Raw genomic sequence first — 26,620 nt, 5'->3', positions numbered from 1 at the left:
AGGTTGTTGTTTGTGATGCTGTGAGGTTGTTGTTTGATGCTGTGAGGTTGTTGTTTGTGATGCTGTGAGGTTGTTGTTTGTGATGCTGTGAGGTTGTTGTTTGTGATGCTGTGAGGTTGTTGTGTGATGTTGTGAGGTTGTTGTTTGTGATGCTGTGAGGTTGTTGTTTGTGATGCTGTGAGGTTGTTGTTTGTGATGCTGTGAGGTTGTTGTGTGATGTTGTGAGGTTGTTTGTGATGCTGTGAGGTTGTTGTTTGATGCTGTGAGGTTGTTGTTTGTGATGCTGTGAGGTTGTTGTTTGTGATGCTGTGAGGTTGTTGTTTGTGATGCTGTGAGGTTGTATCTCAATACGTTTGTCCTCTGCATTGTATCCTACGTCACGCTGAAAAAAGAGCGTCTGCTTAATGACTAAAATGTAAATGTCAAATGGATTCCTTGATTATATTAGTTCCTTAAAACAGGCCCCTGTGTTGATAGTATCAACCATGGTGAAAAAAGGAAAGTCAAACTGAAGTAAAGTTGTGCTTTTTCCTGCAAGACTGCAGTGGCAATTAGTGGCATTAGAAAAACCCCATGTTGACCACATTACCTTCTATATTGTTATGGCGCTAAATGACTCATTAACAAGTAAGAGAGAAAGTATTGAAAAATGCTGTGTGTGTTTGTCCCACAGGAATGAGCGTGCTCGCTGGATCAGTGCTCTGGGTCAGAGCAGTAATGACAAGAAGAACCAAGACCGAACAAGTGAGTTCAGCACCACACACACACTCTCACTTCACTCAGACAGCACTATCAAACTTGACTGGTCAGTGGAACTCACATGCAGACAGACAGCACCACCTTGTGGTAGATTAGTAGAACAGTCTCCCAATCACTGTCTGGGGGCATATACAGTAGGACAGGGGTATTCAAATCCAAGCCTGTAGGTCCGGAGTACTGCTGTTTTTCTGTTATATCTGATCATTTATTCAAGGTCTTAATCAGTCCTTAAAAGTATACTTTGGGATTTTGGCAATTAGGTTCTTTATCTACTTCCCCAGAGTCAGATGAACGTGTGGATACCATGTTTATGTATCTGCATCCAGTATGAAGGAAGTTAGAGGTACTTTCGTGAGCCAATGCTAACTAGCGTTAGCACAATGACTGGAAGTCTACAGGAACAGCTGTTCCCACTAACTTCCAGTCATTGTGCTAACGCTAGTTAGCAAATCCCAAACTAACCCTTTAATTAGAGAGGAAGAATGAAAATCAGCAGTGGAACTGGTTTCGAGGTCCAGATTTGAATTAGCCTGCAGTAGAGCATTAGCAAGTACTACCTGTCTAACTGGTTGAATAATTATTCAGTCATTGTGCATTGGTAGTAAAGGCATATATGAGTCATAACATTTTCAGGGCTTTTCTATTGAACTTGCATAATAGACAACAAAAAGGACTGCTAGGATCAAATACAAGTACTATAACCTTTAGAACTAGTTTATAATGAGTTGTAAATGAGAACTTGTTCTCAACTGGCTTAAAGGTTAAATTAAATAAAAAAATAAAATAAAAGCCAGGACTGAAAGGTAAACTGTGTTGCCCCAGGGTTAGAGTGTAAACTCTGTTGTTTTTGTGTTGCCCCAGGGTTAGTGTAAACTCTGTGTTGTTTTTGTGTTGCCCCAGGGTTAGTGTAAACTCTGTGTTGTTTTTGTGTTGCCCCAGATGCCATGCAGGTGGAGGTGACAAGGACGTACACAGCCAAGCAGCCTGATGAGCTTTCACTGCAGGTGGCTGACGTGGTCCTGGTGTCACAGACTGTGGAGGATGGTACGTTACACTGTTACACTCGCTCTGTCTCGCTCTGTCTCTCTCGGTCTCTCTCTCTCATTCCTATTTGTCTTCTCCCTGGAGAATCATTGAAAGAGATGTACCTGTGTGGCGTCAGACCAGAGATGTTTGATGATGCGTATACAGTCACTCTTAAGGTTAAAGGTAATTTCCCTTTGTGTCTCCATGGCAACCATCTCTTTCATGTGAAAGGGCATTCTAGAACAGACAGAATAGAGCATCAAACAGATGTAATTTAAGAGTCCAACAGCTGGCTGAGAGCTCACTTCCTGCTTTGAACAGGAAACTATTTTCTTCAGGCCTGTGGCGCTGTAGCCCTGTGAAGGGATTTTCTGAAGGATAAATAAATCTCTCTCTTTTAGGCTGGTATGAGGGCGAGCGACTCCGTGATGGCGAGAGGGGTTGGTTCCTGTCAGAATGTGCTGAACCAATCACGTGCCAGGCCACTATTGAGCGCAACATGCAGAGGATGGACCGCCTCCAGGGGCTGGAAACCAATGTGTGAGCTGTAACTGCAGGCTCCACCCATTTAAATACACCAGCGACGGACCTCCACTGAATACACCAATAGAAAGGCTCCTTGGTCAACAGAGCAAGGTGTGAGCTCTTTCCGCCAGCGACTGAATACACCACAGAGCTGCCTTCAAGCACTATCAACCAATGAGAGTGCTGACTGCCACTAAATGCACCAATAGAATCTCTCTGTGGTCAACAGACAAATGTATGTATGCTGTTTGTATGTCAGCTGACTGTGACCCTATGACCTGTCAACAACACATTGATTCCTCCCACTGATGGGAGACTGTCCAACCACTGCTGTGTGACTGCTTTTTAGGCCCCGAAGGACATCCCCCTTAGACACACACACACAGGATGTGCTGGGGTCAAAGTTGAAAACTGCCACATACAGAGTGGACAGGTCACCTATAATAAGAGGTTGCATTAAAACTAATAGAACATTTATTCATTTTATGAACTATTTCCTTCTGAAAGACTCCCCAGGAATTTCCAGGAATGATGCTTACCTTCTGTACTGCATAACTAACATTTTATATTAGTATATTTTTCTGTCATGCTTTTTAAAGTGCCAGGTTGTCGTGATGTGACACAGTTCAGTTTCACTTCTGCTCTGTGGTCAGGTTCTAGTGTGTGTTGACTGATGGGCAAGAGGCTCAATGTAGAAACACAAATGGCACTGTACGTCAGACACTTGTGTGTGTGTGTGGGGCTAGGAGGCCTTTTGTAATGTAACTGAACGTGACGACGGTCCAAAATGGGTCCAGTTTCCAGACGTCCCTTTGTGGCTAGTAGAAGGCTGTGTGACTGCTGACCAGGCTGAATGGAAGGAGCCAAAATGGGTCCAGTTTCCAGACGTCCCTCTGGTTAGGTTACAGTACAGTGAGGCTGAATGTTGTGATGGCCTACAAAGGAAAAAAAGAAACTCCCACAATCAGGCGCTAATCCCAACCCCTAGCCATTTTAGATACCTAACACTATTGAACAGGTATTAGCAATATGGGCATAGCTTCACCTGGCCCTCTGGTAAGGCTTGGTGGAATTGAACCATGTATACATATGCAGTTCTTTCAGCTCTACACATTCCTAGGGTCTGGAAGTTGATCTGTAATTGGCCACTTTATCTCCATCTTTAATGTCACCTTACATAAATAGAACCATTTCCGTCCCGCAGACCTCCGTCAGTCCTGCCTCTGGGTGTGATGATGCCCTGGAGTGGCTTTTAGAAGGCCCAGTGATATCAGAGCTGGACGTTTAAAAAAAAATAAAAATAATACCCTCATGATTTCTGTGACGAGCAGCAAGAGAGAAAATGAAATGGTGTGACGCTCTCTGTTCTAAAACTGGGAAAGCCGGAGGAGGTTTTAACATGATTGTCCAGCGTGATTCATCTGCTAAGTGTGTAATGTTGTCATCGCTAAAGGAAACACATAATGGCCTGATCAGCTTCCTGTTGTAACACCGTTCATCAAACCAGACCACTACTCTCTATCTGGTCTGACCCAGACAAAAAGCTTTGTGTTTGCACTCAGGGGGAAAAGCTGTGATACAATACGCATTTAACCAATGTAAATATGTAACTAATAACCTGTTTAAATGTATGTAATCCACAGCTATAGATTTATATTGCAGATGATGCCTTTTAGATATTTAATCTAATTATTGTTAATAAAAGTGCTATGGCGTATTTGCGATCTGTTGTTCTCTTTCAGAATGCTGATGTATCTTTTGAATGGCTCAGTGAATTTAGCGGACCAGGGAACAGACATCTATTATGGCTGGGGACCAGGGAACAGATATGTTATGGCTGGGGACCAGGGAACAGATATGGGTTATGGCTGGGGACCAGGGAACAGATATGGGTTATGGCTGGGGACCAGGGAACAGATATGGGTTATGACTCAGGACCAGTCCGAGAGAGAGAATGTTTTGGTTTTAATTGGTAACATTCAGTGAAGCTGTTTTGAATTCAAACTTTACTACTGCTGTAACTGTACCTCCTGTTAAGAGATTAGACAGATGGATGCATAATTCTGATGTTCAAGATATAACTGCACAAATAGATTATATTAAAGACATGCTCTGGTACTTTGGCGAGTAGTAAGTATTTTTTTAAATCTCCCGCTTTGGGCTGGACATGTCAATGTAGTTAATACATGCATAATCTATGAGCAGAATTACTGTTTTACCTCAGCCACAAAATACCTAGTTTGAAAATAGTATTTTCTGGAAGATGTGCCATTTCCCCCCCTAGCGATTTGAGTTCCAGCCAATGAGATTCATCCCCCTCGCCATTTGAGTGACAGCTAGCAAGAATCACACACAGCAGAGCGAGAGAGCAATGACGTGATGCAATTTCCAGGGACCACTTTTGGCCTGTGGGGCTACTTTCAGGACTACTGGCTAAAAAGTATACAAAAGTACCAGAGAATCTCTTTGTTGTAGGATGTCATCTGGTTTATGTACCAACTGTTTCTTAGTTGGATAACACAGATTTTTTATCATGGCTGTTTTAATAAGGACCCAATTCAGGAAAGTTTTTGATTCTGGAATATGTATTACAGCTGCTACTAACTTAACATCTTTAACTTCAATCTGATCGCCCCTTTTCTGCTATGCGCCTCAAAGGCAATATTTCCACGGTCGTAGAGATCACATTCAAGGTAAACGCTGCAGATGTCGGCTCAATTAGAAATTCCCTTTAAATGTCAAGCGCGCTATAATGTGAATCTCTCCCACTTCACACCACACTAGAAAAGACTAACGTCACACTGCAATAAGGTCAGCTTTAATGGTTCAGCTTTAGGGAGAAAGATTAATATTTGAACAAAAACTGAAAAGAAAACAACGTGAATATTACAACACAAGAATGTAAGCCAAGTAGGCCATTTGACAATGTCAAGCAATATCAACAAATCAGCATTCAGTACAATTTACTTTTACATAACATTGTTCATAACGAATGCAATACTGCAAAAATACATTGTCAGCCACTGCTCAGCCTTTTCCAGTTGGCTTATAGAATTAAATTAAAATGGTTGGCGTTTGGGGACAGCGTTCAGACCAGTCCTTGATTTCTTCACACACATGGGTGGATTCCAATCTAATGGAAATGTGTAAATGTGCCTAAGACATAGAGATCTCTACTTGGAAACACATTTTCGCATGAACATTGCCATTGAGGGCTTCTACCATTTTAAAGTAGCCAACTGGGTGTGGATTCCTATGGGAGTCATCAGCCAATGACCAGAGAGCATTGTCTTCTTCAAATTGGTTTGCGCCTAGTTGTTAAATGGCGTTAAGCTATATCGCCACCATCTAGTGGCCACAAATGAATGATACACAATATTTAGTTTAAGACTCCAGCACTGCAAGTGGCGGTAAATCACCAACATTAGCTTGACACTTTATTCAAACACAAAAAGAAGAACATTTACTTTCAAATGGAGATAGACGCCATTATGGCAGAGATACAAAGTTGAGACCTCTTTCCATCTCTGTCTCTTTTCTCTGGGTTGAGAAGAGATGCACCATCTTTAGTACTCATCATCATCATTGCTGTAATACTGGCGACGTCCTCTAGGGGCAGTGTTCCTCCAACTAGTGTTAGCCGCGTTAACATTGGGCCTCTCCTGGGTGGTGATGAGGTCTATGATGGCTGTGATGACAGCACAGTCTTTGGATTGGCGGTCGCTCCAGTCCACAGGGGCGGGGCTTCGGATCTTCTCTTCCAATAGAGAGTCCAGCTCCTTCTTCAGATTCTACAAGGTGAGGCGGATAAGGAAAACGGTCAGGTGTGTGTGTGTTTGTTTGCGTGTTTGTGTGTGTGTGTGTGTGTGTACCTTGACGAGGTGAGCGATGCGTGCGGGGGATTGGAAGACGATCCAGTCATCCACAGCGATGGTCTCCTGGTCCTGATCCATCTGGATGGTGACGTCACCTCCGAAGAACAGCAGGGAGAACGGAGATACCTCCGTACAGTCGTACAGGAAGATCTGGGCACAAATCAAATGTTATTTGTCACACGGTTGGTAAACAACAGGTGTAGACTAACAGTGAAATACTTTATTACGGGCCGTTCCCAACAACACAGAGAGGTAAAAAGAGAAATAATAGAACATAATAACACGAGGAATAAATCCACAATGAGGAACAATAACTTGGCTTTATACACGGAGTACCAGTACCGAGTCCATGTGCAGAGGTACGAGGTAATTGAGGTAGATATGTATATATAGGTAGGGATAAAGTGACTAGACAACAGGATAGATAATAAACAGTAACAGCAGTGTATGTGATGGGTCAAAAGAGTTAGTGCAAAGAGGGTAAATGCAGATAGTTAAATAGTTAACCAATAGCTACCCGGACTAACTAAGATACCATGCGGTGGCAGAGAGAACAGTCTATGACTTGGGTGGCTGGAGTCTTTGACAATTTTTAGGGCCTTCCTCTGACACCGCCTGGTATAGAGGTCCTGGATGGCAGGGAGCTCGGCCCCAGTGATGTACTGGGTCGTACGCACTACCCTCTGTAGTGCCTTACGGTCGGATGCCAAGCAGTTGCCATACCAGGCGGTGATGCAGCCAGTCAAGATACTCTCTATGGTGCAGCTGTAGAGCTTTTTGAGGATCTGAGGTTCCATGAATCTTTTCAGCCTCCTGAGGGGGAAGAGGCGTTGTCGTGCCCTCTTCACGACTGTGTTGGTGTGTGTGGACCATGATCATTCCTTAGTGATGTGGACACCGAGGAACTTGAAGCTCTTGACCGTCTCTACTACAGCCCCGTCATTTGCTGTAGTCCACGATCAGCACTGCCAGGTCTCGGACCTCCTCCCTATAGGCTGTCTCATCGTTGTCGGTGATCAGGCCTACCACCGTTGTGTCGTCAGCAAACGTAATGCGTAATGCGCCACGGAGTCGTGGGTGAACAGGGATTAAAGGAGGGGATTAAGCACGCACCCCTGAGGGGTACCCGTGTTGAGGGTCACAGTGGCGGATGTGTTGTTGCCCAGTGGCGGCTCCTGAAAAAATTCTCAGGGGGGGCAATTTTTCTGATGATTTAGGTGACCTACACACATTTAAAAAAAGATATGTCCAGCAACAACATGAAGACAGGGGCAGCATATAAGTCAATACCAGAAGCATTTATTGACTGATCTCAAAAGTGTTGGCTTACAAAAGCAAAATAAGTTATCACAGTAAAAATAATCAAGGGTGTTCTTTCACATTCCTCAACACTGCATAAACAATATGCATTTCCATAAACAAATGAAATATCAACAAGAGCTTTTACCACATTTACAACATTTCAATGGTAGTGCAGCCAAATAATGTTTAAGAGTAAAAGAGAAATCCACACTTACACAATAAATAGTAACAGCATGGCAATAACAAGTAGACAAATTGTTGAGAGAAGTGGATCAGTGTTGCCACTACATCGCAGCCTGCTAGCCAGGTTTTTCGTTCGTACCAATTTTTGGAAAATCCTCGGGTGTAGGACTTTCCCCCTTTAGTAGAAACCTGTTGAATTATTAAATTTGGTCTGGGAGGTCCTAATTGTTTCGTTGCCAATTTATCTTGATTTGTTCGCCGACAAAAAGGAACTTCTTTCAAAGAGACAATCGAGTTGCACTGAACACTAGCCATCTTGACAGTAGTACGTGAATTGATTGACGCTGCTACCCGCTCTTTTCTTAGTTACGTTCATGGTTATGTTACGTATGACGAAAGCGCGTAAGTGCAAGCCCTCCCGGAACCCATAGAGATTGTATTGAAAGCTCTGATATTTGAAAAAAAAAGATTTTACATGAGAGTCTATGAGAGACTTCTGGGGCGATTTTCAACCTGACTGAAATCGCCCCAAAAGGGGCGGGGCCATTTGAAGCACGACTTTAGCCTGATTGGACATTTAGTGGCAGATCAGACGTCTAGATTAGAACACTGATAACTACTGTTGCCGTGATATAATTGATTAGAAAAAAAATCCCTTCCTTTTCCCGTTTGGCAGTGCGTCGCCCATATCGCCCTAATGAACACACCGCCCCTGTTGTTGCCTACCCTTACCACCTGGGGGCGGCCCGTCAGGAAGTCCAGGATCCAGTTGCAGAGGGAGGTGTTCAGTCCCAAGGTCCTTAGCTTAGTGATGAGCTTGCAGGGCATTATGGTGTTGAACGCTGAGCTGTAGTCAATGAATAGCATTCTCACATAGGTGTTCCTTTTGTCCAGGTGGGAAAGGGCAGTGTGGAGTGCAATATAGATTGCGTCATCTGTGGATCTGTTAGGGCGGTATATGAATTGCTCTCATGCATGGTTCAGTGTTGCTAGCCTCGATGCGAGCATAGACGGTATTTAGCTCGTCTGGTACGCTCGCATCACTGGCTGGGTTTCCCTTTGTAATCCGTGATAGTTTGCAAGCCCTGCCACATCCGACGAGCGTCAGAGCCGGTGTAGTAGGATTCGACATTTCCGCCGCCAGTAGCCCTTCTCTGCTCTAACTGATAACATTCAGTGCGGCAGGGTAGAAAGAGGACAGACTGTTGTGACTGTTCCTCTTCCTTGGTACTGTCTGCGAGCTTTGATGTGCCAGGGCCTTTGGGAGGGAGTTGAAAGGCACTGGTTTAAATCAAATATTAATAATGTCTAAAAATGGCACCAGAGTTAACCTTTACCCCCCCCACTCAGTGAAACAGTCACAAACAACACTGCGCTCTGGCTGGAACTCACAACATCCCTCACCCTCTGGTGTATCCTACTAAATGCATCGGGAGCACGCATAATCAAAAGATTGGTACTCATTATTCTGCGATAGGAAAGAAAAGTTCTGAGAAAACTGTGATTTTTGGAGTGAACCATCTCTGTAAGGTTAAATGGTCCAACAGTGCTGTGTGTGTGCTGTACCGTATACTCACACTGCTGGTCCTCATCTTGAGGTGATAGATGAGCCATGTGTAGTTAAACTGGGTCTCCTCAGCATTCACTGACTTGGGGTGGATACACACCTTCCCATCAGTTTTAGTATACACCCTCACCCTGGAGAGAAGAGAGGGGGGAGGGGGGTGGATACACACCTTCCCATCAGTTTTAGTATACACCCTCACCCTGGAGAGGAGAGAGGGGGGAGGAGGGGGGGGTGTATTACTGTGTGTGTGTGTGTGTGTGTGTGTGTGTGTGTGTGGTATTGTCCGTAGCTACAGAATAACGTTTTATGACTATTGATCTTTGGCTAAAGTTTTAATCTAAATACAACTAACTATCAGTGCACTGCCTCAAGGCTTGATCGTAGGTCTATTTCGCAGCTGTCTGCTAAGTGTGATGATGAGTTATTGATGCATCTGTCTGGCTGGCTGGCTGGGTTTTGGGCATATGGTCTGCCATCCATTGTGGGCTGGGGATCTTCTCAGGTACAAATCAATAGGAAGTTGACAAAGAGTACTTTTCAGGTCTGAGTGAATTTCACTTCCTCTGCTGAATCTGGGGTGTCCTCTTGTCACTGCCAGTGTCTGTCTGTACTAGTGCTGAGCGATTAGTGTTTTTTGAGGTCGGTTCGGTTTTGGTTCGATTATTAAAAAATTACCACGGTTTTCGGTTTCGATAATTTTTTTAAACATTAAATGCTCTCTGTGTTGCGTCGTGCTTAAGAACATCCCTTAGCTATGGTATATTGGCCATACCCCCTCGGGCCTTATTGCTTAATTAGCATTCATTTATTCACATTACTTTAATAAAATATTCAGTGTTGTGTATATTACATTAGTTTTATTTGATGACTTTATTATTTCATTCCAAGTCATCATCTCATCTCTATAGAGCTGCAGCCTGTGGTGTCTGACTAAATCACGATTTTAGTAGTTCTTCAAAGTAAATGAGGCATATAGTACTTTTATGACAGCTGAATACCAACTACCAATCACTTAGATCATGTATTTTCAGGTAGAAATACCTCATTAAGCAACAGCTGCTCTCTATATTCGCTCATGATCGCGCACTCTTCCCTCTTCCGTAGTAGCAGTTGTAAAATAAATACAGACTGGACAAGTAGATGCGCAATGGATTATGGTCATTGTAGTTAATTACCACGTTTTATGTGCTAAACTATGTCGAATATCGGCCTGTTGTAAACTACAGCTACCTACTACATCGCACAATTCAGGCTGGGTCTGATTGATCTCTAGAGAAACTGTGCGATGGGCACATTGAGCTCACCGATAAAAACAGAACCAAATGGAATTCAAATAACTGAACCGACGTCAGCCAATTAGTGGTTTAAAAAAAAAAAAATAACCGACATTTTGGTTAATCGTTCAGCACTTGTCCCTGGTAGCTAATGGATGTTATAGCTTATGGGTGTTATATGTGAGTGCTATATAGGAGTGAGTGCTAAAAACGAGTGAGTGCTATATAGGAGTGAGTGATACAGTGGGGGGAAAAAGTATTTAGTCAGCCACCAATTGTGCAAGTTCTCCCACTTAAAAAGATGAGAGGCCTGTAATTTTCATCATAGGTACACGTCAACTATGACAGACAAATTGAGGAAAAAAAATCCAGAAAATCACATTGTAGGATATTTTATGAATTTATTTGCAAATTATGGTGGAAAATAAGTATTTGGTCACTTGTTATCAGTATAAAAGACACCTGTCCACAACCTCAAACAGTCACACTCCAAACTCCACTATGGCCAAGACCAAAGAGCTGTCAAAGGACACCAGAAACAAAATTGTAGACCTGCACCAGGCTGGGAAGACTGAATCTGCAATAGGTAAGCAGCTTGGTTTGAAGAAATCAACTGTGGGAGCAATTATTAGGAAATGGAAGACATACAAGACCACTGATAATCTCCCTCGATCTGGGACTCCACGCAAGATCTCACCCCGTGGGGTCAAAATGATCACAAGAACGGTGAGCAAAAATCCCAGAACCACACAGGGGGACCTAGTGAATGACCTGCAGAGAGCTGGGACCAAAGTAACAAAGCCTACCATCAGTAACACACTACGCCGCCAGGGACTCAAATCCTGCAGTGCCAGACGTGTCCCCCTGCTTAAGCCAGTACATGTCCAGGCCCATCTGAAGTTTGCTAGAGTGCATTTGGATGATCCAGAAGAGGATTGGGAGAATGTCATATGGTCAGATGAAACCAAAATATAACTTTTTGGTAAAAACTCAACTCGTCGTGTTTGGAGGACAAAGAATGCTGAGTTGCATCCAAAGAACACCATACCTACTGTGAAGCATGGGGGTGGAAACATCATGCTTTGGGGCTGTTTTTCTGCATAGGGACCAGGACGACTGATCCGTGTAAAGGAAAGAATGAATGGGGCCATGTATCGTGAGATTTTGAGTGAAAACATCCTTCCATCAGCAAGGGCATTGAAGATGAAACGTGGCTGGGTCTTTCAGCATGACAATGATCCCAAACACACCGCCCGGGCAACGAAGGAGTGGCTTCGTAAGAAGCATTTCAAGGTCCTGGAGTGGCCTAGCCAGTCTCCAGATCCCAACCCCATAGAAAATCTTTGGAGGGAGTTGAAAGTCTGTGTTGCCCAGTGACAGCCCCAAAACGTCACTGCTCTAGAGGAGATCTGCATGGAGGAATGGGCCAAAATACCAGCAACAGTGTGTGAAAACCTTGTGAAGACTTACAGAAAATGTTTGACCTGTGTCATTGCCAACAAAGGGTATATAACAAAGTATTGAGAAACTTTTGTTATTGACCAAATACTTATTTTCCACCATAATTTGCAAATACATTCATAAAAAATCCTACAATGTGATTTTCTGGATTTTTTTTCCTCATTTTGTCTGTCATAGTTGACGTGTACCTATGATGAAAATTACAGGCCTCTCTCGTCTTTTTAAGTGGGAGAACTTGCACAATTGGTGGCTGACTAAATACTTTTTTTCCCAACTGTATATACGAGTGAGTGCTATATACTGTATGAGTGAGTGCTAAAGTTGAAGTCGGAAGTTTACATACATGTAGGTTGCAGTTATTAAAACTCATTTTTCAACCACTCCACAAATTTATTTTAATTTATTTTTGGCAAGTCGGTTAGGACATCTACTTTGTGCATGACACAAGTAATTTTTCCAACAATTGTTTACAGACAGATTATTTCACTTATAATTCACTGTATCACAATTCCAGTGGGTCAGAAGTTTACATACACTAAGTTGACTGTGCCTTTAAACAGCTTGGAAAGTTCCAGAAAATGTGAGTCAATTGGAGGTGTACCTGTGGATGTATTTCAAGGCCTACCTTCAAATTCAGTGCCTCTTTGCTTGACATCATGGGAAAATCAAAAGAAATCAGCCAAGACCTCAGAAAAGAATGGTAGACCTCCACAAGTCTGGTTCATCCTTGGGAGCAATTTCCAAACGCCTGAAGGTACCACGTTCATCTGTACAAACAATAGTACGCAAGTATAAACACCATGGGACCACGCAGCCGTCATACCACTCAGGAAGGAGACGTGTTCTGTCTCCTAGAGATGAACGTACTTTGGTGCGAAAAGTGCAAATCAATCCAAGAACAACAGCAAAGGACCTTGTGAAGATGCTGGAGGAAACAGGTACAACATTATCTATATCCACAGTAAAACGAGTCCTATATCGACATAAACTGAAAGGCCGCTCAGCAAGGAAGAAGCCACTGCTCCAAAACCGCCATAAAAAAGCCAGACTACGGTTTGCAACTGCACATGGGGACAAAGATCGTACCTTTTGGAGAACTGTTACAGGTCGCTCCTACCAAGTGGCGTGGCGAGAATCTGTCTCCGCACCACGTGCTCTCACCACTGGTGTCCCCCAGGGCTCAGTTCTAGGCCCTCTCCTATTCTCGCTATACACCAAGTCACTTGGCTCTGTCATATCCTCACATGGCCTCTCCTATCTTTGCTACGCAGACGACACACAACTAATCTTCTCCTTTCCCCCTTCTGATAACCAGGTGGCGAATCGCATCTCTGCATGTCTGGCAGACATATCAGTGTGGATGACAGATCACCACCTCAATGGTGAACCTCGGCAAGACGGAGCTGCTCTTCCTCCCGGGGAAGGACTGCCCGTTCCATGATCTCGCCATCACGATTGACAACTCCATTGTGTCCTCCTCCCAGAATGCAAAGAGCCTTGACGTGACCCTGGACAACACCCTGTCGTTCTCCGCTAACATCAAGGCGGTGACCCGATCCTGTAGGTTCATGCTCTACAACATTCGGAGAGTACGACCCTGCCTTACACAGGAAGCGGCACAGGTCCTAATCCAGGCACTTGTCATCTCCCGTCTGGATTACTGCAACTCGCTGTTGGCTAGGCTCCCTGCCTGTGCCATTAAACCCCTACAACTCATGTGTTCAACCTTCCAAAGTTCTCTCTCGTCACCCCGCTCCTCCGCACACTCCACTGGCTTCCAGTTGAAGCTTGCATCTGCTACAAGACCATGGTGCTTGCCTACGGAGCTGTGAGGGGAACGGCACCTCCATACCTTCAGGCATGAACAGTCCCTACACCCAAACGAGGGCATTGCGTTCATCCACCTCTGGCCTGCTGGCCCCCCTACCTCTGCGGAAGCACAGTTCCCGCTCAGCCCAGTCAAAACTGTTCGCTGCTCTGGCACCCCAATGGTGCAACAAGCTCCCTCACGACGCCAGGACAGCGGAGTCACTCACCACCTTCCGGAGACACTTGAAACCCCACCTCTTTAAGGAATACCTGGGATAGGATAAAGTAATCCTTCTACCCCCCCTTACCCCACAAAAAAATAAATAAACATATTGTAAAGTGGTTATCCCACTGGCTATGAGGTGAATGCACCAATTTGTAAGTCGCTCTGGGTAAGAGCGTCTGCTAAATGACGTAAATGTCTGATGAAACAAAAATAGAACTGTTTGGCATAATGACCATCGTTATGTTTGGAGGAAAAACGGGGTGGCTTGCAAGCCGAAGAACACCATCCCAACTGTGAAGCACGGGGGTGGCAGCATCATGCTGTGGGGGTGCTTTGCTGCAGGAGGGACTGGTGCACTTCACAAAATACATGGCATCATGAGGAAGGAAAATTATGTGGATATATTGAAGCAACATCTCAAGACATCAGTCAGGAAGTTAAAGCTTGGCCGCAAATGGATCTTCCAAATGGACAATGACCCCAAGCATACTTCCAAAGTTGTGGCAAAATGGCTTAAGGACAACAAAGTCAAGGAATTGGAGTGGCCATCACAAAGCCCTGACCTCAATCCTATAGAGAATGTGTGGGCAGAACTGAAAAAGCGTGTGCGAGCAAGGAGGCCTACAACCTGACTCAGTTACACCAGCTCTGTCAGGAGGAATGGGCCAAAATTCACCCAACTTACTGTGGGAAGCTTGTGGAAGGCTACCCAAAATGTTTGACCCAAGTTAAACAATTTAAAGGCAATGCTACCAAATACTAATTAAGTGTATGTACACTTCTGACCCATTGGGAATGTGATAAAAGAAATAAAAGCTGAAAGAAATAATTCTCTCTACTATTATTCTGACATTTCACATTCTTAAAATTAAGTGTTGATTCTAACTGACCTAAGACAGGGAATTTTTACTAGGATTAAATGTCAGGAATAGTGAAAAACTGAGTTTAAATGTATTTGGCTAAGGTGTATGTAAACTTCCGACTTCAACTGTATATATATATATAGATATAGATAGGAGTGAGTGCTATATACAGTGAGGAAAAAAAGTATTTGATCCCCTGCTGATTTTGTACGTTTGCCCACTGACGAAGAAATGATCAGTCTATAATGTTAATGGTAGGTTTATTTGAACAGTGAGAGACAGAATAACAACAACAAAATCCAGAAAAATGCATGTAAAAAATGTTATAAATTGATTTGCATTTTAATGAGGGAAATAAGAATTTGACCCCCTCTCAATCAGAAAGATTTCTGGCTCCCAGGTGTCTTTTATACAGGTAACGAGCTGAGATTAGGAGCACACTCTTAAAGGGAGTGCTCCTAATCTCAGTATATTACCTGTATAAAAGACACCTGTCCACAGAAGCAATCCATCAATCAGATTCCAAACTCTCCACCATGGCCAAGACAAAAGAGCTCTCGAAGGATGTCAGGGACAAGATTGTAGACCTACACAAGGCTGGAATGGGCTAGAAGACCATCGCTAAGCAGCTTGGTGAGAAGGTGAAAACAGTTGGTGCGATTATTCGCAAATGGAAGAAACACAAAATACCTGTCAATCTCCCTCGGCCTAGGGCTCCATGCAATGATCATGAGAACGGTGAGGAATCAGCCCAGAACTACATGGGAGGATCATGTCAATGATCTCAAGGCAGCTGGGACCATAGTCCCAGGGGGGGGGGGGGGGGGGCGGCAGGTAGCTTAGTGGTTAAGAGCGTTGTGCCAGTAACCGAAAGGTCGCTGTTTCTAATCCCCGAGCCAACTAGGTGAAAAATCTGTCGGTGTGCCCTTGAGCAAGGCACTTACCCTAATTGCTCCTGTAAGTCGCTCTGGATAAGAGCTTCTGCTAAATGACTAAAAATGTAAATGTAAATGTAAGAAAGCACATATACAGGGCCGTCTGAAGTTTGCCAATGAACATCTGAATGATTCAGAGGAGAACTGGGTGAAAGTGTTGTGGTCAGATGAGACCAAAATTGAGCTCTTTGGCATCAACTCAAGTCGCCATGTTTGGAGTAGGAGGAATGCTGCCTATGACCCCAAGAACACCATCTCCACCGTCAAACATGGAGGTGGAAACATTATGCTTTGGGGGTGTTTTACTGCTAAGGGGACAGGACAACTTCACCGCATCAAAGGGACGATGAACGGGGCCATGTACCGTCAAATCTTGGGTGAGAACCTCCTTCCCTCAGCCAGGGCATTGAAAATGGGTCGTGGATGGTTATTCCAGCATGACAATGACCCAAAACACACGGCCAAGGCAACAAAGGAGTGGCTCAAGAAGAAGCACATTAAAGTCCTGGAGTGGCCTAGCCAGTCTCCAGACCTTAATCCCATAGAAAATCTGTGGAGGGAGCTGTAGGTTCGAGTTGCCAAACGTCAGCCTTGAAACCTTAATGACTTGGAGAAAATCTGCAAAGAGGAGTGGAACAAAATCCCTCCTGAGATATGTCTAAACCTGGTGGCCAACTACAAGAAACGTCTGACCTCTGATTGCCAACAAGGGTTTTGCCACCGTACTAAGTCATGTTTTGCAGAGGGGTCAAATACTTATTTTCCTCATTAAAATGCAAATAAATGTATAACATTTTTGACATTTTGTTGTTGTTATTCTGTCTCTCACTGTTCAAATAAACCTACCATTAAAATTATAGACTGATCATGTCTTTGTCAGTGGGCAAACGTACAAAATCAGCAGGGGATCAAATACTTTTTTCCCTCACTGTGTGTGTGTGTATATATATATAGCAGTGCTAAATATATATATATATATATATATATATATAGCAGTGCTAAATATATATATATATATATATATATATATATATATATATAGATATAGATATAGATATATATATATATATATATATATATATATATAGATATAGATAGGAGTGAGTGCTATATACTGTATGAGTGAGTGCTATATATATATATATATATATATATATATATATATATATATATATATATATATATAGGATTGAGTGCTACTGTAAGTTCATGCTGACTCACGGTCTCTTCTTGCTGCCACTGGGTTTGATCATGGCCACTTTGGGGTAGAGACCTGCCACTATCACAGCCTTGATCAGCTTCTCATTCTCTGAGGGAGAGACACAGAGAGAGAGAGAGAGAGAGAGAGAGTCAGACATGGAAAGAGAGATGAGAGATAGGAGCTAGAGAGAGAGAGAGGAGAGATAGGAGCTAGAGAGAGAGAGGAGCTAGAGAGAGAGAGAGGAGCGAGCGAGAGAGAGAGAGAGAGAGGAGCGAGAGAGAGAGAGAGGAGCGAGCGAACGAGAGAGAGAGAGAGAGAGGAGCGAGCGAACGAGAGAGAGAGAGAGGAGCGAGCAAGAGAGAGAGAGAGAGGAGCGAGAGAGAGAGAGAGAGGAGCGAGCGAACGAGAGAGAGAGAGAGAGGAGCGAGCAAACGAGAGAGAGAGAGAGAGGAGCGAGCAAACGAGAGAGAGGAGCGAGCGAACGAGAGAGAGAGAGAGAGAGGAGCGAGCAAACGAGAGAGAGAGAGAGCAGAGAGAGGAGAGAGAGAGAGACTAGCAAATTGTAGAAAAATACATCCAATCAGTTCACCCGAGTTGATGTTAGAGTCAGGGTCTTTGGCGTTCTTGCTGCTGATGAAGCCAGCCCCCAGCAGGTGCTCAGCAAACTGAGCCTTCATGTTGTGCAGCATCTACAGACAGACAGACAGGTCACAGGTTAGATAGACTCATTCTCAATATGAAGCGAAGGCTGCATCCCAATGGTGGTTTGAAATTGATATCTGATTGGTGGGCCATGAGAATCACCTGGAGTGTATTGGCTGACAGGAAGTTGTCCCAGCAGAACTCTCGTTCAAACTTGTAGCCGCGTCGCTTAGCTTCCTCCCAGCCCTGACAGATTAAACACAGTCAAGTTAGCAATCCTTTAAACAGAATGAACCATTGATATTATTCCATTGGGGAGATATGAGCGAGACCTCTAATGATGTAGGTGGGAAAAGAGGATCTTACTGTGAAAGCATAGATGATGGTGAGGTGGTCACTCTTTGAGTCTCTGGACAGAGTTCTTCTCCTCATGTCTGCCACCTTCTCCTTACCCTGAGAGAGGAAGAGATTTGAGCACCTAAATGTGTGCGAGTGTGTGTGCCTGCGTTGGTGCGTGTGATTACCATTGGTATGAAGAAGGGGTCCTTGAAGCTGAGAGAGGCAGCGATAGTGAGGACAGGGTCCAGACAGCCCAGCAGAGCTCCGAACAGAATCAGCTTCCCGATGTGAGGCTCTACAGGCAGCCTGGCCAAGTGGAACCCCAACGGGGTCAGAGCCTCTGAGCGGTCCAGGGCATTGAGGTCCATCAGGTGTGTGATGGCCAGAGTGATAGCCTCCTCTGTAGGAGGGTCCAGAGCTTTCCTCAGGAACTCCGCTATTGGACCCAGCTTGAGGATCTAGAAGGAGCGGGGAGAGAGAATTAGACAAACTACATCAAAAGCAACTTAGGGAAAAGTCAACAGCTTGACTTGATCAGAAACGAATGGGAAAGAGACCGGTCTAAATGTTAGACCTAACAGGAAATCCACCTCTACACAGAGAGCAGTAAGTCAACTCTTCACTACCAGACATACTACAGTCTGTACTATTGTACTATGTCACCGTTCCCTGTAGATCCAGCACATTAGTGTGTGTGTGTGTGTGTGTGTGTGTGTGTGTGTGTTAGCGCTGGGCAATATGGACAATTATCCATATAGCGATAAATTGCATGAATTGATGCAATAACGATAAATAGAAGCATATGTTTATAACATTAATGTGCACCACAGTTTATAACATTAATGTGCACCACAGTTTATAACATTAATGTGCACCACAGTTTATAACATTAATGTGCACCACAGTTTATAACATTAATGTGCACCACAGTTTATAACATTAATGTGCACCACAGTTTATAACATTAATGTGCACCACAGTTTATAACATTAATGTGCACCACAGTTTATAACATTAATGTGCACCACAGTTTATAACATTAATGTGCACCACAGTTTATAACATTAATGTGCACCACAGTTTATAACATTAATGTGCACCACAGTTTATAACATTAATGTGCACCACAGTTTATAACATTAATGTGCACCACAGTTTATAACATTAATGTGCACCACAGTTTATAACATTAATGTGCACCACAGTTTATAACATTAATGTGCACCACAGTTTATAACAATGTGCACCACAGTTTTTTTTTATTATTATCCTTTAAAACTACTACTACTAGTTTGATGGTTGTAGACATCAATTGTCCCATTAACCATCAATCACCCATATTAGCAAACTTATTTCATTTCAAACTCCACATTTCTCTAGTATAGGCTACTTATTGTAATGTGCCATATCAGCAAAATGCCTGCGATAAGTGATCGGTGTCGATAATTGAAGTTTATCGCCCCAGCTCTAGTGTGTGTGTGTCTGTGTGTGTACCTGCTGAGGTCAGCTTGTTGACAGCCGTTCTCCCTCTAAAAGATGTGATTAGTGTAATAGGCACCAACACACTGATTAACACACACACACACGTTATCCCATTAGGGGAATGGGAGACCAGCTATTACAACACCAACTCTGCCTTTATGTTCCCCAACAACAGGATGGAATGGGTGGAAGTGAGAGGGAAGTGTTGTGTATTGACAGAGAGACCAACAGATGTTGAGTAAGTTTGTGTGTAATAGCGTTTAAAAGTTTATATGACCGAAATCAGCTTCTGGACATCAGAACAGCGATCACTGACCTTGATTTGGATGGAAATGTGTACTTCAATGAGCAAAAAGACTGCCATTGCCCTCTGTTCTACTGACGAACGTGCAGTCACTGGAGAACCAACTGGATGAGCTCCGTTCAAGACTATCCTATCAACGGGACCTGAAAAACTGTAATGTCCTATGTTTCTCAGAGTTGTGGCTGAACAAGGACATGGATGTTATTCATCTCGCTGGTTTTTCTATGCATCGTCAAGACCGGACGGCAGACTTGGGTAAGACGAAGGGAGGAGGGGTGTGTCTCTTTGTTAACAACAGCTGGTGAGCGATGTTAAGGAAGTCTCCTGTTTTTGCTCGCCCGAGTTAGAATACCTCAAGACAAGCTGCAGACTATAATATTTAAAAAAAATAGTTTATCTATATTATCTTTACTGTTGTCTATTCACTTTACCCCTACCTATATGTACATAGATGCCTCAATGACCTCGTATCCCTGCACATCGACTCGGTACTGGTACTCCCTGTATATAGCCATGATATTTTCTACTCTCTGTATATAGCCATGATATTTTCTACTCTCTGTATATAGCCATGTTATTTTCTACTTCCTGTATATAGCCATGTTATTTTCTACTTCCTGTATATAGCCATGTTATTTTCTACTTCCTGTATATAGCCTTGTTATTTTCTACTTCCTGTATATAGCCATGTTATTTTCTACTTCCTGTATATAGCCATTTTATTTTCTACTTCCTGTATATAGCCAAGTTATTTTCTACTCCCTGTATATAGCCAAGTTGTTTTCTACTTCCTGTATACAGCCATGTTATTTTCTACTTCCTGTATATAGCCATGTTATCTTTACTATTGTTATTGACTGTGTATTTATTCCTCGTGTCACTATTTGTACATTTCTCTTTAACTGCATTGATGGAAAAAGACCAGTAAGTAAGCATTTCACTGTTGGTCTACACCTGCTGTTTACCAAGCATGTGAAATAACACCAGAGGCGCACACACACACGTTACCTTGATCTGCAGACACAGTTCCTCCAGTGGCGTGCGCATGATCTCAGGTAGCTGGTAGGCATCTAGTAGACTGGCCCTCAGGCCATTATACAGGTGATAACACTTCCCTGGACACACCCTGCCAGCGTGTGTGCACACACACACACACACACACACACACACACACACACACACACACACACACACACACACACACACACACACACACACACACACACACACACACACACACACACACACACACACACACACACACACACACACACACACACACCCCATTAGCTAACGTGATTATTCTGACAGTGTAATGTAGCCCTTATGACAGAGTGTTGAATTAAAGTGTTAGTGGCTAATTGGGCCTTGAGCACAGTCACACTGTAGCTGCCACGACTAGTGGAGCGCTAACTGTGCCCTGGCTCAGTCTGAACACACACTGTTCCATAGCTCTGATGAGGCCCATACGGAGCAGACAGTCAGAGTTAACCAAGCTGCACTCATCAACACAGAAACAAATGGAGGGAGAAAGATAGGAGAGGCAGAGGGGTGAGAGAGGGAGAGAGACAGACAGAGAGAAGAGAGGGGGAGACACACTCAGAGACTGACCTGCCAGCACGTCCTCTCCTCTGTTTGGCGTTGGCTAGGCTGACCCACTCCGCAGTCATAGTGCTGATGTTGTTCTGAGTGTCAAAGTGAGTCTCCTTAATCTTTCCCCCATCTATCACAAACACCACATCATCTATGGTAATACTGAGCGAGAGAGAGAGAGAGAGAGAGAGAGAGAGAGAGAGAGAGAGAGAGAGAGAGAGAGAGAGAGAGAGAGATGGAGATTGAGATTGAGATGGAGGGAGAGAGAGAGAGAGAGAGAGAGAGACAGAGAGAGAGAGAGAGAGAGAGAGAGAGAGAGAGAGAGAGAGAGAGAGAGAGAGAGAGAGAGAGAGAGAGAGAGAGAGAGAGAGAGAGAGAGAGGGGTGTGTGGGGGGGGGGGGGGGGGACTTTATTAAGACAGCCAAGTAATCCAAGGCAGCTTGATGAGACACACACACACACTTGCTCCCTCTCTAACTCTGTGAAACACATGTAAAAATAAATATGGTGTCTAAATGTATCCTGCTGTTGAGAGAGAGTGAGGTCAGTAACGTTCGTCTCATCTGTTCAGTCTGTTCTTCAATTCATTAAAAGTGCATTTTTTAAACAGGCTGTCGCCCTGGCTAGGGATGGTCTTTTGAAATGTTTTGAGTGTTCGAATACTCGCATGATTTTTTTTGAGTACTCAAATGAAAAAAACATATATACACTACCAATCAAAAGTTTTAGAACACCTACTCATTCAAGGGTTGTTCTTAATTTGTACTATTTTTTTTTTACATTGTAGAATAATAGTGAAGACATCAAAACTATGAAATATCACATATGGAATCATGTAGTAATCAAAAAAGTGTTAAACAAATCAAAATATATTTTATATTTGAGATTCTTCAAATAGCCACCCTTTGCCTTGATGACAGCTTTGCAGACTCTTGGCATTCTCTCAACCAGCTTCATGAGGTAGTCACCTGGAATGTATTTCAATTAACAGGTGTGCCTTGTTAAAAGTTAATTTGTGGAATTTATTTCCTTCTTAATGCATTTGAGCCAATCAGTTGTGTTGGGACAAGGTAGGGGGGGCATACAGAAGATAGCCCTATTTGGTAAAAGTCCAAGTACACATTATGGCAAGAACAGCTCAAATAAGCAAAGAGAAACAACAGTCCATCATTACTTTAAGACATGAAGGTCAGTCAATACAGAACATTTCAAGAACTTAGAAAGTTTCTTCAAGTGCAGTCGCAAAAACCATCAAGCGCTATGATGAAACTGGCTCTCATGAGGACCGCCACAGGAATGGAAGACCCAGAGTTACCTCTGCTGCAGAGGATAAGTTCATTAGAGTTACCAGCCTCAGAAATTGCAGCCCAAATAAATGCTTCACAGAGTTCAAGTAACAGACATCTCAACATCAACTGTTCAGAGGAGACTGTGTGAATCAGGCCTTCATGGTCGAATTGCTGCAAAGAAACCACTACTAAAGGACACCAATAAGAAGAAGAGACTTGCTTGGGCCAAGAAACATGAGCAATGGACATTAGACAGGTGGAAATGTATCCTTTGGTCCAAATTGGAGATCTTTGGTTCCAACCGCCGTGGCTGTGTGAGACGCGGTGTGGGTGAACGGATGATCTCTGCATGTGTATTTCCTACCATAAAGCATGAAGGAGGAGGTGTTATGGTGTGGGGGTGCTTTGCTGGTGACACTGTCTGTGATTTATTTAGAATTCAAGGCACACTTAACCAGCATGGCTACCACAGCATTCTACAGCGATACGCCATCCCATCTGGTTAGTGGGACTATCATTTATTTTTCAACAGGACAATGACCTAACACACCTCCAGGCTGTGCAAGGGCTATTTTACCAAGAAGGAGAGTGATGGAGTGCTGCATCAGATGACCTGGCCTCCACAATCACCCGACCTCAACCCAATTGAGATGGTTTGGGATGAGTTGGACTGCAGAGTGGAAAAGGAAAAGCAGCCATGCTCAGCATATGTGGGAACTCCTTCAAGACTGTTGGAAAAGCATTCCAGGTGAAGCTGGTTGAGAGAATGCCAAGTGTGCAAAGCTGTCATCAAGGCAAAGGGTGGCTATTTGAAGATAAAATATATCTTGATTTGTTTAACACTTGTTTAGTTACTACATGACATCTATATGTGTTATTTCATAGTTTTGATGTCTTCACTATTATTCGACAATCAGCAATTGTGGGTTTGATTACAGGCTCAAAATGGCCAGAAACAAATAACTTTCTTCTGAAACTCGTCAGTCTATTCTTGTTCTGAGAAATGAAGGCTGTTCCATGCGAGAAATTGCCAAGAAACTGAAGATCTCGTACAACGCTGTGTACTACTCCCTTCACAGAACAGCGCAAACTGGCTCTAACCAGAATAGAAAGAGGAGTGGGAGGCCCCAGTGCACAACTGAGCAAGAGGACAAATACATTTGTGTCTAGTTTGAGAAACAGACGCTTCACAGGTCCTCAACTGGCAGCTTAATTAAATAGTACCCGCAAAACACCTGTCTCAACATCAACAGTGAAAAGGTGACTCCAGGATGCTGACCTTCTACGCAGGAGTTGCAAAGAAAAAGCCTCAGACTGGCCAATAAAAAGAAAAGATTAAGATGGGCAGTCTGAGATATGGCTTTTTCTTTGCAAGTCTGCCTAGGTCGTCAGCATCCCGGAGTCGCCTCCTCACTGTTGATGTTGAGACTGGTGTTTTGCGGGTACTATTTAATGAAGCTGCCAGTTGAGGACCTGTGAGGCGTCAATGTCAGCCGTTTCCAGCTACAATAGCTATTTACAACATTAACAATGTCTACACTCCTGGTCAAAAGTTTTGAGAATGACACAAATACTAATTTTCACAAAGTCTGCTGCCTCAGTTTTGATGATGGCAATTTGCATATACTCCAGAATGTCATGAAGAGTGATCAGATGAATTGCAATTCATTGCAAAGTCCCTCTTTGCCAAGAAAATGAACTTTAATCCTAAAAAAACATTTCCACTGCATTTCAGCCCTGCCACAAAAGGACCAGCTGCCATCATGTCAGTGATTCGCTCGTTAACACAGGTGAGAGTGTTGACGAGGACAAGGCTGGAGATCACTCTGTCATGCTGATTGAGTTAGAATAACAGACTGGAAGCTTTAAAAGGAGGGTAGTGCTTGAAATCATTGTTCTTCCTCTGTTAACCACGGTTACCTGCAAGGAAACACGTGCCGTCATCATTGCTTTGCACAATAAGTGCTTCACAGGCAAGGATATTGCTGCTAGTAAGATTGCACCTAAATCAACCATTTATCTGATCATCAAGAACTTCAAGGAGAGAGGTTCAATTGTTGTGAAGAAGGCTTCAGGGCGCCCAAGAAAGTCCAGCAAGCGCCAGGACCGTCTCCTAAAGTTGATTCAGCTGCGGGATCGTGGGCACCACCAGTGCAGAGCTTGCTCAGGAATGGCAGCAGGCAGGTGTGAGTGCATCTGCACGCACAGTGAGGCGAAGACTTTTGGAGGATGGCCTGGTGTCAAGAAGGGCAGCAAAGAAGCCACTTCTCTCCAGGAAAAACATTAGGGACAGACTGATATTCTGCAAAAGGTACAGGGATTGGACTGCTGAGGACTGGGGTAAAGTCATTTTATCTGATTAATCCCCTTTCCGATTGTTTGGGGCATCTGGAAAACACCTTGTCCGGAGAAGACAAGGTGAGCGCTACCATCAGTCCTGTGTCATGCCAACAGTAAATCATCCTGAGACCATTCATGTGTGGGGTTGCTTCTCAGCCAAGGGAGTGGGCTCACTCACAATTTTGCCTAAGAACACAGCCATGAATAAAGAATGGTACCAACACATCCTCCGAGAGCAACTTCTCCCAACCATCCAAGAACAGTTTGGTGACGACCAATGCCTTTTCCAGCATGATGGAGCACCTTGCTGTAAGGCAAAAGTGATAACTAAGTGGCTCGGGGAACAAAACATCGACATTTTGGGTCCATGGCCAGGAAACTCCCCAGAACTTAATCATATTGAGAACTTGTGGTCAATCCTCAAGAGGCGGGTGGACAAACAAAAACCAACAAATTCTGACAAACTCCAAGCATGCAAGAATGGGCTGCCATCAGTCAGGATGTGGCCCAGAAGTTAATTGACAGCCTGCCAGGGCGGATTGCAGAGGTCTTGAAAAAGAAGGGTCAACACTGCAAATATTGACTCTTTGCATAAACTTAATGTAATTGTCAATAAAAGCCTTTGACACTTATGGAATGCTTGTAATTATACTTCAGTATACCATAGTAACATCTGACAAAAATATCTCATAACACTGAAGCAGCGAACTTTGTGAAGACCAATACGTGTGTCATTCTCACAACTTTTGACCACGACTGTGTATCTCATCAATTTGATGTTATTTTAATGGACAAATAAATTGCTTTTCTTTCGAAAACAAGGACATTTCTAAGTGACCCCAAACTTTTGAACGGTAGTGTATATACACTGCTCAAAAAAATTAAAGGGAACACTTAAACAACACAATGTAACTCCAAGTCAATCACACTTCTGTGAAATCAAACTGTCCACTTAGGAAGCAACACTGATTGACAATACATTTCACATGCTGTTGTGCAAATGGAATAGACAACAGGTGGAAATTATAGGCAATTAGCAAGACACCCCCAATAAAGGACTGGTTTTGCAGGTGGTGACCACAGGCCACTTCTCAGTTCCTATGCTTCCTGGCTGATGTTTTGGTCACTTTTGAATGCTGGCGGTGCTTTCACTCTAGTGGTAGCATGAGACGGAGTCTACAACCCACACAAGTGGCTCATGTAGTGCAGCTCATCCAGGATGGCACATCAATGCGAGCTGTGGCAAGAAGGTTTGCTGTGTCTGTCAGCGTAGTGTCCAGAGCATGGAGGCGCTACCAGGAGACAGGCCAGTACATCAGGAGACGTGGAGGAGGCCGTAGGAGGGCAACAACCCAGCAGCAGGACCGCTACCTCCGCCTTTGAGCAAGGAGGAGCAGGAGGAGCACTGCCAGAGCCCTGCAAAATGACCTCCAGCAGGCCACAAATGTGCATGTGTCTGCTCAAACGGTCAGAAACAGACTCCATGAGGGTGGTATGAGGGCCCGATGTCCACAGGTGGGGGTTGTGCTTACAGCCCAACACCGTGCAGGACGTTTGGCATTTGCCAGAGAACACCAAGATTGGCAAATTCGCCACTGGCGCCCTGTGCTCTTCACAGATGAAAG

General features: G+C 43.8%; 2 protein-coding genes across 3 annotated transcripts in view; one reads left to right on the top strand and one right to left on the bottom strand.

Annotated features, from left to right (window-relative positions):
* The window catches only part of LOC311101660 (rho guanine nucleotide exchange factor 26-like), a 58,391-nt gene extending 53,958 nt beyond the window's left edge, over positions 1-4,433 (top strand). For both annotated transcript variants that reach the window (XM_084142807.1, XM_084142806.1), the window contains exons 13-15: positions 674-744; positions 1,699-1,803; positions 2,187-4,433. In XM_084142807.1, the coding sequence (XP_083998933.1) occupies positions 674-744; positions 1,699-1,803; positions 2,187-2,329 (319 nt within the window). In that variant the 3' untranslated portion in view covers positions 2,330-4,433. The remainder of the gene's footprint in view (positions 1-673; positions 745-1,698; positions 1,804-2,186) is intronic.
* A 329-nt stretch (positions 4,434-4,762) lies between these two features.
* The window catches only part of dhx36 (DEAH (Asp-Glu-Ala-His) box polypeptide 36), a 47,570-nt gene continuing 25,712 nt past the window's right edge, over positions 4,763-26,620 (bottom strand). The window contains exons 16-25 of the mRNA XM_084142483.1: positions 21,385-21,528; positions 20,782-20,899; positions 18,173-18,445; positions 18,015-18,101; positions 17,811-17,894; positions 17,596-17,695; positions 17,027-17,114; positions 9,248-9,368; positions 6,183-6,335; positions 4,763-6,101 (exon numbers count right to left, since the gene is read on the bottom strand). Coding sequence (XP_083998609.1) covers positions 5,877-6,101; positions 6,183-6,335; positions 9,248-9,368; positions 17,027-17,114; positions 17,596-17,695; positions 17,811-17,894; positions 18,015-18,101; positions 18,173-18,445; positions 20,782-20,899; positions 21,385-21,528 — 1,393 coding nt within the window. The 3' untranslated portion in view covers positions 4,763-5,876. The remainder of the gene's footprint in view (positions 6,102-6,182; positions 6,336-9,247; positions 9,369-17,026; positions 17,115-17,595; positions 17,696-17,810; positions 17,895-18,014; positions 18,102-18,172; positions 18,446-20,781; positions 20,900-21,384; positions 21,529-26,620) is intronic.

The sequence above is a fragment of the Coregonus lavaretus genome, assembly GCF_964263955.1.
Source record: "Coregonus lavaretus genome assembly, chromosome: 26".
Classification (NCBI taxonomy): domain Eukaryota; kingdom Metazoa; phylum Chordata; class Actinopteri; order Salmoniformes; family Salmonidae; genus Coregonus; species Coregonus lavaretus.
Note: the sequence above shows the minus strand (reverse complement) of the source record. Positions and strands in the feature narration are given on the sequence as shown.